General features: G+C 43.4%; 1 protein-coding gene across 5 annotated transcripts in view; it reads left to right on the top strand.

Moving 5' to 3' along the window:
• LOC306817245 (glutamate receptor ionotropic, NMDA 2C-like) overlaps window positions 1-11,631 on the top strand; it is a 50,698-nt gene that overhangs the window by 9,368 nt on the left and 29,699 nt on the right. For all 5 annotated transcript variants that reach the window (XM_079333978.1, XM_079333979.1, XM_079333980.1 and 2 more), the window contains 3 exons: window positions 1,852-2,224; window positions 4,024-4,122; window positions 11,454-11,519. In XM_079333978.1, the coding sequence (XP_079190104.1) occupies window positions 1,868-2,224; window positions 4,024-4,122; window positions 11,454-11,519 (522 nt within the window). In that variant the 5' untranslated portion in view covers window positions 1,852-1,867. The remainder of the gene's footprint in view (window positions 1-1,851; window positions 2,225-4,023; window positions 4,123-11,453; window positions 11,520-11,631) is intronic.

Below are 11,631 nucleotides of genomic sequence, written 5' to 3' on the forward strand. Positions count from 1 at the left end.
GCGTCAAAGAAACAAGAAGGTTGTGTGGATGCTTGGATGGTTCAACAACAAATCCAACTTTTCACACAGGACACACCTGTTGTTTTTTTTTTTTTTAACTTTCACATAACGGTTTTTTTTTTCCAGCATGATTGTAAATGTTCAGGAGGAGTACATTTCCAGTTCGAAAAGGCACGTTTTGTGAGATTTTTGAAGCCCTGTTCTTCGCCGCCTGGCAGAGATTACAACCCACATCCTGATACATTTAGCCTGCAGATTCAGAATACATCATAAAATCAATAACATTCTGATGCATTTTGTGTGATTAAGGTTTACTATTGATTGAATATTGATCCCCATTTGGAATTTAACAGCCAATCCAGCTGAAGATTAAATAATTAAAAGTTAAACTCTAACTTTAAAAGATGGAACATTAGAGTGCTGTAAGTTTTATACCATCAATACTTGTAATTCAAAATATTAGATTAATAAGATTCTTTAACGAGAGGAATTTGGCTTCTTTGACATTGAAGTCTGTTCAGTGGACGAACGTGAACTCATTCTGACATCGTCAGTGATAAAACCAAGACTGTTGCGCCTGTGAAAAACTAATGACCACCAAGACGTCGCTGTTCACCTTTAGAGACAGAGAGGAACTCGTCCAACAGATTTTCTTTTTAACCCTCTTGAGTGTGAAGTGGCCTGTTCTCTCCCGTCTCTGGCTGCAGGCGTTACAGGTCTTCTTTTACATCTGTGAATTAGACATGGTTACTACTGGACCCAACAATCAAAGCAAGGAGGATGTGACGAACAACTACTCACATCATCATGCAGTTCCAAGAAGCTGTCATTGTGATCAATTTTTTTCTTTGCAATAGAAACAGCAATGGGAAAAAAATAAAAATCTGACACGGCAACATGTATGTGCTGAAGGTGTAGCCAGGAGAAAAACTCTCTGCATATACGTATGGCTTTTTACGCCAGCTTTTAACCTGCACGGGGACAACGTGTTGGTGATTAAAAACACTCGAAGTCCGCCTTGTGCAACTGATCCTGTGCAATGGATAGTCTGTTGAGATTTGTCATGCAAAGCGGTGAGTCCACTCTTTACTCTCGTGAAGGACAGACAGACTTTCTCTGGTTGATAAGTCATGGAAACCGGAAAGCTGGCACTTTTTTTTTTTTTCCGTTTGACAAAACAGTAAAAAAAAAGAAAAGAAGAAGAAGCACCTTGATTCCTTTCACGTCATATTCTTGACGTTGCACATCCTGCCATGTCACTATTGCACGTGCACTTTACCATGGCGAATTACAAATCCTTTCATTATCACGAACACTTTGCGGATGCCTGGGGAGTTTTGTTCAGTGAGGTAAAAGAATGTTGTAGCTTATTAACTTCTTATTTCTTGGGGGATCTAAGGAGGAAGGAGTCTTATGTTCTGATATATAATCACTGTTACAAGACTGATGGACCTGTGTGACAGTTTCGGTGTTCTTCACCCTGTGTGTGTGTGTGTGTGTGTGTGTGTGTGTTTTGAATCAGAGATGTGTAGAGATGGAGAGGTGATTACAGTCATCACACTGGGGTGGAGTTGGATTACGGAGGATTACATGCATGCACGCTTACACACACACACACACACACACACACACACACACACACACACACACACACTCACACACACACATACACACAGTTTTCCTCATGACAAAAGCGGGGCTAATACTTTCAAACAAAAAGGGTCAGAGAGAAAAAGTCATTGATGAGATGAGTATAAAAAACAGATTATCATTAACACCATGAAAGAAAAGAAGGTTTGATTGTTTCTGGGGTTTTTTTCTCTCTCCCTCTTTCTATCCATCCTTTTTTAGGCAGTAGGTTGCCAACATGGCCGTTCGTAGGGGACATCCTCCTCCCTCCCCTTGGCCTCCTCTCTTCCTCCTCCTCCTCTTCCTCCTCCTCCTCATCTCCACACCACTCCCCCTGCAGGCCCGGCCGCTCCTCCTCCACTCGTCCATCAACGTGGCGGTGGTGTTCAGCGGCTCCAGCTACCAGAACGAAGTCAGAGGCCGTTTAAGCGGGGAGAACTTTGTCGACCTGCCCATAGTGGTCAGCCCGGTGACCGTGCTGGTCAACGACACCAATCCCCGCGACCTGCTGACACACCTCTGCGATACCATGGCAACAGAGAAGCTCCACGGCGTGGTGTTTGAGGACGATGTGGGCTCAGGCACCGGTGCTCAGGTGAATGGAGAAACTGAATCATGCATTTTGCGGGGTGTCATGGTGCTCAGTCACCCACAACCTTCATTCCTAAAAGCTGCAAAGTGCGACTTTGTTGAAAAAAAAAAAAATCACTTGTTCTGTCAGCTTACATCAACGAGGGTCGTGAAATAGCAAAAAACCTAATACTCAGCAAATCATGTACTGTCTTTGCTTCAATTCAAATGTTCTTTTTTAAGGGAGAAGAAGATGCATCAAATCATGAATAGTGAAAGCATAAACATTTCCTCTACCAGGGGAAGGAGTTTGTGCAATAATCCTCCTCTGTTTACTGAAAGCTACAATGAGAAGTTTGTTTTACTGGTCTCAACTCAAGCCTCTTTACGACCTACTCGAGCAAACCAAACTGTCACAGGATCAATAATTATCCCTGTGAAAGTGTTTAAATGTCATCCCTTTCATTTGTTCTCATTGTGATTGAGCTATTTCTTGCATGCAGACCAGACGAGCCTTTGATCACATTTTCCCTGGCAGAGTTTATTGAGCCAAAAGTTACTCAAAGTCAGCACGAGGGAAGAATTCACTGACGTGCAAAATATACTTAATTTTACTTGGAAGGAGAAAAATTGGGGGAACAGTCGTAAGTGTTCGGTCGCTGATCAGGATTCCAAACATATCCTGAATTTGTCCTTAAGAAAAGGTTTAAAGGACTGAATAACACCATTGGCAGAAGTATCTATTCAAAGACACACATCAGCTGTTTCACTTCCTTTAGCATTCTGCAGTTGTGATCAACCACTCCCACCACGACTGGGCCAAAAGGAACACAATCATCTGTCATCAACTCTTTCCATCGCATCACTTTTTTTTGCTTTGATTGATGGGGCAGCTGATAAGATTGAGGAAATGTGTGGAGCAGAGGGCGGGGTAGACGTTCCTCACATGTTGCGGGGGATATGGAGCACCTGTCCGGCCAGCTGAGCCAGATTGTCACCTCTCACAAATACATATTTAATGACCATATTTAATCCATCCTCATGTCGCACCATGTTGGTGCTGTCGTGGCAGTTCGGTTTGCTTGAGGCACCAAAACCTGTGGAGGAGAATTTGAAAAAACATTATAGTTTATGATGGAGAATTACACATAGAATCAAAATCCATACAAATGAAACCAGGCTATTAATTTAGATTTAACATAGTCCGATGTGTATCTGACATGACACACTAATCGCCTCCTTTCTTCTAAGGTACTTTTTCTGTAGTGCCCTGTATAGTGCACTCATTCTGCGTAATAATGGAAACATTTTGGGCAACTCTCTTCAGCGAGCTCGCTAGCTAGCTAGCTAACAATTATGTCATTGCTGTCGGACAACTGACGTGTAGCTTAGGCTCGCAAGGGGATAAAAAATAAGAGAAAATTACAGCGTACATACATTTTTACTGCCAAGCGTATTCAACCTTTATTTGTCCAGGACAAGTCTCATTGAGGTTAAAAACCTCTTTTTCAAGGGAGTCCTATAGAAGTTACACTCACAACATACAGACAGCAATTAAGATGTCAAAAGCCTTTAAAGTTATAAAAATCAAAAAGCTGAAAGTGTGCTGAGCTCGGTCAGCAGTTCAACTCAATAACTTCATGTAAAGTATTGAATTTTCACTCCCAAACTCTTTTTTTCTTTGTGCAAACAAACTTTGGTATCATGTCTGATATCATCGTGGTTTTACATTCATTTCCTGACGAGCTGAACTGTTCAACCTGATCAAAACGGACGCTCTGCAAACGCGTACAAAGTGGCTGAATTTGTCTGTTTGGTCTTCAGGTGGCAGAAGTGGCACAGATCCTGGACTTCCTCTCCACTCAGACAGCTCTGCCCATCGTAGGCATCAGCGGCGGCTCTGCAGTCGTCATACCATTCAAGGTACTGTCAAAACACTGAGCACAGGCCCCTCACTGACACTGGAGTAGTGTGCTTTCTTGCTTCGCCATGGTCACGGCACCAAATCGCAGATGTGGTGGAGATAGACTGTAGCAAGAAGATGAACCTGTAATGTAAACCCTGTCACCAGCAGCAGCAGCAGCAGCTCCTCTTCTTAGCCTCCCGTCTTAGTCAGAAGTCTTCCTCACTGGCGTCATTCAGCTTAAAACAACTTAAGTAGGTCAGAGCGGTGAAACCTACTCCGGCGAGCGACTCTCTGCATGCAAATATTTGGAAACGAGCCATACAGATGGGTGAATTATCAGCCATCGACCCTCATCAGCTCCTCTAATCCCGGGCTGGGGAAAAGTCCGAGACATGCAGAGGAAAAACTCTGCTGAGGGCGATCTGCATCTCAATCAATCATCCCCCAGCAGCACTTCAGGAGCAGCAGCTTTTTTTTTTTTTTTTTTTTTTTCCTGCTATGATTTAGCATTTATCTCATTGATGAATAGAGATGAAGAGAAGCGAGCTGTGCAGTTAGATTGTAAAGAGATTGATGACAGCAGGAGGATTCTTAATCTATAATTTTTCTGTACTTAGCTGCAAAACGGCTCCATCCCTTCTTCCCCTCACGCTCCGTGCTCGCCTTCCCCACCTCTTTCTTTTAATAGCTTATCTGCCATCATCAACACCTCGTATTTATAGACGCGTCTCTCACACATAGAAACACACATGCAAATGAACACGCTCACACGTTACATTGCACACATACGCAGCGTAATAGGGTGCATTCCTACACTTTTCCACTACAGGCAGCATCCAAACACGACGCAAAGTAACTCTGAGAGTTGTAGGTTTCACCTTCAAGCCATGTTTTTTTTTTTTTTTTTTTTTAAACACAGCATGTTGTATTTATCAGCTCCTGCTAATCAAAAGGTATCTGCAGTTCCTTCGTCATAGAGGAGTTTTTTTATTTTTTTTTAAACAGGAGGAGTTGTAGCTGAAGCAGGGTGATTGATTCGCTGTGTTTTCATGGCAGAGCGTAAAAAAGGGAAGAGTGAGTTAGCGAGAGACAGAGAGAGGAGGAAAGATGCTTCGATGAGGCTCGGCTGACAGCTGCCTCAAGGCGATGTTTTACTGTTTCCATTCCTTCCCTTTAAAGTCGGATAGTTATTCTTGTTTTCATACTTCTTCCTTTTCATTTCCATTTCAATTCTGCTACTTTTTTTTTTCTTTTTTTTTTGACTTCCCCTCATCTTCTCGTCTTGTCTTCATTCCCCCTTCTTTCCATCGTCTCCCTCCATCACAGTTATTCTTTGACACTTTTGAATCCATCTCTTTTGGAGCTCTGTTGTGCTCCAGCTGAATCCATTAAGGTTGTGGCTTGAAGCGAGAGGCCTGCACTCCTTTCTGCTCTCCCAGAGCTCCGGGACCCCATTAAACTGTTAATTAGATCCTTCAGGAGTCTGACACCCCCCCACAGCTCTTATCTTTCATCCCCAAATCCAAACCTCCTCACTCTTCTTATCCTTCTATTCTGCTCTCTGTACCTTTCGTAAACCTTCTTTTCTTCCAGTTGCTTTTTCACCCCAAATTGATAAAGAAGAAGTTCAGATTTTGTGCAGATTTGGCTTTTTGATCATTATTATTTGTCAGTTGTGATATGGGGGGGGGGGGAGCGATACGGAGGGCTGAATAGTTCATGGCATGCGCTTAAACAATCTTGATGCAACAAGTATTAAATTTTATGCCGCTTCAAACATTTTCTCCAGTTTCATATTTTCATGACAAAGAGTGAGAGTTAGATCTTTGGGAGGCTTTTTTTTTTTTTTTTTGAGGGGGGGGGGGGCTTGAAAGCCTGCTCGCCCGAGGTCTTCATGACTTCTCAACACTCTCTGGTTTTTGAACTTGCAGATCGGATCAGCGACGGTTTAACGTTATCTAACCTCTCGGCTTGACAGCGGAATGCACAGATCAAAGGTTATCCATCCAACTAAGCGACCGTTTGTTTTTCCCAAGCAAAAAGCATTGAGTGACAGTTCTCTGTATAACACAAAGAGCAAAGCACTCTCCTCCGAGGTCTGCCTGTCGAAGGCCTCACTCAGCCCTCATCTCCACTCTCCCCCTCGGCCTCTTTCTCTCTCTTATGTTCTTTTTTGTTGTCAGCGAGGAGAAAAAAAAAAAAGAAGCTTGTCAGAGGTGTCTGGCACAATGGGACAGGTGGATTGGATTGTAAAAAAAAAAGACGTGATTCTCTTAGGTGATAAAAGAGCTCAATAGTGCTTGATTATCAATAGCCTGATGATGATGATGATGATGATGAGAATCTTTGATGGCGGTTTTTTAAAAAGAAGCAGCAACCGCCCGGGCTGCCTATTTCTGGTTCCTGTCTCAGTGATCTCTCTATGGCAAACAAACGAGGAAGGAGGGAACGAGACAAAGATGAAAAGACCGAAGGGAAGAGAGGAAGTGTGCCTTTTGTCAGACAGAACACACATCAAGCGAAGGCGAAGAGGAGGAAATGAGAGAGGGAGGGAGAGAGAGAGAGAGAGAGAGAGAGAGAGAGAGAGACAAAAAGGCGTAAAGACTGTTGAATAGGGCCTGCAAGGGAAACAGGAAAAATATTGCAACGTGTCTCTCAGAGGAGTTTTGAAATCAGAGGTTCAGTGTGTTTTGTCTTAATGTATGTGTGTGTGTGTGTGTGTGTGTGTGTGTGTGTGTGTGTGTGTGTGTGTTCTTGGCTGGCTGGTTGTGAGTCACTGCAGTGTGCTGGGTGATCATTAGAGGGTGCTGCATCCAGATGTTGAGTCATGGGAGAAGAAGAGCAGGAGGAGGAGGAGGAGGAGGGAAGAGGATGGGGAAGGGGGGAAGCTCTCCTCTCCTCTCTTCGGAAACAACAAGCGCTTCAGTGAGAACTGAACTTTAAATGATTCTCTGTTTTACTATCTGATAGACGAGTTTTCCTGTTATGATAACAGGAAACAATTAGAGTGGAATCATTCTTAACATTTGCAGAAACTCTACATGGACTAAAATGTATGGGCTCCCAGCATATCTGTGTTTTTTTTCTTCTCTTTTTAACTTCTTTTCAGCTCGTTATCATGACCATACCTCGACGATAAAAAGTGTCCTACGAGTGTCCTACGAGCGCTGGAATTGTTCTTTTGCGTACTTTGAGGAAGTCGTCGGAGGAAGTTGTGTTGCGGGGCTTTCCTTCTGCTCGTGAGGTCTTGTAAGGACGTCAGCCCGTGAGTCTCAGAGTTGTCTGATGCTAACGTCACCAACCTCCTCCGATCTGTTCACACCGAAGCACACTCTCGTCAAGAATACCACTGTGTGATAGCGGAAGCTCCGCCCCTTCTGGATTTAGATCGGTCGGTGAGTGAGAAGACACATTGTCGTTCACAGGTTTTCCAAAAGTTGAGCTGTTTTCAGCGGGGAGGGCTGTGAATGCAGCGGAGGCCGACGGGGGGGTTTCGTACGCCGCATGGAGCGAAGAAACACCAGCTACATAATGGCGTGACATCATAGCTGCGCGACACAGTGTACCCCGCTAATAAATTCAACAAAGAAGGAAAGCACAACACAGTAAACAAAGCCAACAATGGAAGACATCCAGCAACTCATCTACTTCATCACTGCCATGTGGTTCTTTGTTACAAAACACAATCGAGCTTTATTTCAGAGAAGGAAATACAACAATCGGCTGTGTTTTTAAACACGGCGGGGTTTGCAGCTGTCGCACGGGAAGTGACGATTCTTTCGACCCATCAATGGACCCGACCCTAAAAGGCTCCTCCTTTTAGGGTCGGGTCGATGTACTTGGCACCCCAACAGAAGGCTCCCAAAAAAGTAGGACGGTAGGGGTCAGTACATTTGGAAATCCTTCCGTCTTTAGTCTATGGAAACGACACAAAATGCGTTCCGTATCGAGACAAACCGAACTGGACCGCGAGGGGAAACGGGGCTTTAGTGCCTTTTTCTCAGGCGGTAAAACCTTTAAAAATGTAAATCACTGTATAGAGGCTGCTTGGAGACCTAAAGTAAGTTGAACTTTCTGTGTTAGTCTGACTTGAAGTGGTGACGATCATTTATACAGGCAGCAGAGACTTTACGGACTGACTGAAAACACGGCTGGACGATCTTAAAAAAAAAAACACACACACAACCAAAAGCTTCAAGATATGACGCGAGTGTTTGGATCTTGTCACTTTGATTCTTTATAGGCTGAATGTTTGATCACTCACGAGACAGCTTTTAATCTTTAAAGGTTACCGAGATGAAATGACGAGTGTTTGTGGTTATAGATGATGATAAAGTCTGGAGTAAACAAAGCTGACAGATGTACGTGTTTACCAGTAAACGGGAGCACCTGAGTGTCTTTTAAATGTGCAGATGATGGATTTTTGAAGCATAGAAAATGATTATTTGGAATATTCCAGCTCACATCATTTATCAGGATTTGACGCTGTCATTAGATGATTAGAAGATTAAGATGATGTTTCACGAGTTATAGTCTCGACTCAGACTTTGTAAAATTAGACAGTTATGATGCAATGAGCCAGTGCTTGCTTTTTTTTTTTCTCTGCCTGACTGACCCGATTTTCCAGCTTCTCTTCTTGTCGGTTTACACGCAAATGTAAAGCGACACACTCCACACACACAGATATATCTTATTCTATTTGTGAGCGAGTATCTGTGTGTGCGACCTGCTTCCTGCTTGACCCACACTTCTGTCTCTCAGCATGGAGGGGGAGGGGTTTGCTCCCCCCCCCCCCCCCCCCATGGGACTCGAGGAGTGTGCGAGCAACAACCGTGTCCGTCGTCTTCCTGTCACATTACCATACGCTCCTGCAGCAGGACTGCTAATTACGTGTGTGTGTGTGTGTGTGTGTGTGTGTGTGTGTGTGACAGCCGCACTGCCAAGGTGGTGCGAACAAGGAGGCTAGGAAGGAGAGGACAAGAACGGAGGGGGAGGGGCTAACTCTGTCTCAGGTGTATCTGTTCTTGTTTAGTTTCATTGAAAAAAGTCGGAAAGTAAATGAAGGTCTTCAATCAATGACCCATTTTAAGCTAACGCTAATGGATGATGAAACGTGGATTGAACTTTTTTACAAATCGGCATCATGATGTAGAGTAAGGCAGATTTCAGCTTCAGCTTTGACAGAACGAGTAGCAGACAAAGAGCAACTATATCCCCAACCAGTACTGCCAATCCAGAGACATATTTTATTTATTCATTGTCAGCCTGACATGCTTTTGTACTGCTATTTTTATCGCTGCTCTCGTGCGCAGCCCAGTCAGTGGTCTCTGAGAGTTTCAGCCTGCGGAGGTGAGTCTCTCTCTCAAACGGGTTCAGACGGAGATAAAACCGCTTCAAGTGAGTGAGGGAGAGAAGCGGCTGTGATATTCCTGTAGTACTCCTCGGGCTGAACGTCTCTCTGGGGCTCTGAGGGGACTCAGCAGCAACAGGAAGGAGGGATGACAGTCAGTCACCTTTAGAGGCTAGAGGATCCGAGACCTTGTCCCAAGTGGCTCTTGACAGTTTAGCACTAGCTCCTCCTCTCTCTCTCTCTCGCTCTCATTTATCATGCATGACTTTTCCATCTTCATACATATGTGTGACTATTGAGAGTTCACAGATTTCCTCTACCCACTTGGTGAAGGATGCTGCGGACATATTACCCCGATCATCACCCTCTTGCACCAGCTCCATGTCCATTATTTAATGCAATTAAAATATTTCTACATCTGGTGAAGACCTGCATGGTCTTGCTCCTGCTTACATCACTTATTCAGAAATACAGGCCCTTTACATTTTTCTTTAATGCATCCATTTTTTACACAGTTCCACCTTAAAAAAGGCATGACCAGGAAATCGTGACTGCTTAACTGTTGAATAGTTTTCTAGTTTTGCTTCTGAGTGCAGCTTGTGTGCTCTCTGTGCTACTGGTGTTTCTGTGTGTAATGAAAGCTTTTGGCCATTTAAAGGCCCCACATTGTGGTTGTAAACTAGATTAATGCTTGGCTAGGCATTCTAAAAGAACAACAAAACAACAACAACAAAACCTGCAAATGTAAACCAGATTTTTCAAAGCATCCACTTGTAGACTTGTCAAAACCATACCCCCACACATACGGACATGCTCTGCCCAATAAGAAACCTGCACTTCCTTAAGTGTCCACTTGAGGCTGGCTTCAAAATTCAAGGAATCCGCATAATGTCCTGTGTTCAGATTCCCATTTTCACAGCAGAAATAAAAATGTTAAACCTTTTAAAGGGTGTGTTGCTATGACTCATTTGTTTGACTGTATGACCTGTACTGGGAGTTTATATTATTATAATATAAAGCTTACTCTGTGTATCTTTCACTCGTTGATACAAATGTATTGTGTTGCTGACAATGCAAGCTGACTTCCTAGTTGATGATGGTTGATGGTTACAGCTAACCAACCAAGTTAAGATTTTTCTTTCTCTAATAATTTTCTCACAGTGTCTGTATCTGGTCCTCTGGTCCTCCACCCCCATCCTTGTAGTCTACTTTTTTTTTAATGCTATATGAAGGACACAGGTTCAGCAGGCTGTAACTTCCATCTTATCTGTCAGCCCACAAGAAGACACCAAATGCAAATATATGCCTTCACACACACACACGCACACTGTACAACATTGGTCCTCCCCTTCTTGACAGAAAGAGCCAGCAGGACTGAGTCTTTGCAGTTTTAAGACTCTTGCACCAGATCGAGGATGAACGTGGACAACCGGAGCTCCATTGTGAAATGTGAGAGACAGTAAAGGTGATAACTGGGATATAAATATTCATGAGCACATTTCCTTGTGGGACACATCACTCTGCATTTCCATGTCATGTTGGAGGGAGCAAGAGAGTTTCCTCTCAATCAAAGGTAATATTGTGCATTTCGCCGATGTTTCCACTCTCAATGCTTTAAAGGACAAAGCAGATATTCATGAGGATTTTTAAACATCGCACAAAGCCAATTTAGGGGAAGTTGTCCCAGCGTAGCTCAGGGAAAATGTATTCCTTTGCTTTTTCCATTTGTCACTTCTCATCAACTTAATTGGTGGCGGTTCCGCTGCGTTGCTTCATGACTTTTAAAAGAAATGTTTTTTTTTTAAGAAGTACAAGTACGCTTATTGAACAAGTGGACAAATTATTATTCAGGTTTACTGTCCTTGTTGTGGAAAAGTTTTATTCAAATGTGGATCTTGGCTGGAGTTTTTTTTTTTCTTGTTATTCACCTTTCACCCCATGAAAAGACTTTCCCACTCTTGAATCCCTGACTATGTCTGTCTTTTTCTCTTTCCACAGTCGGAGGGGTCGTCCTTCTTGCAGATGGGAGCGTCTCTGGAGCAGCAGGTTATTTGTATGTTCAAGGTAAAGAAACGTGACATGTTTAAAGTGTCACGGTAATAAACCTCGCTTAAACAATGTTTCAGGTCAATCCAAACAGTTGGGACTCCTCAAGCAGGACGTTACCTTGTTACTT

The sequence above is a fragment of the Symphodus melops genome (genome assembly GCF_947650265.1).
Source record: "Symphodus melops genome assembly, chromosome: 21".
Lineage (NCBI taxonomy): Eukaryota > Metazoa > Chordata > Actinopteri > Labriformes > Labridae > Symphodus > Symphodus melops.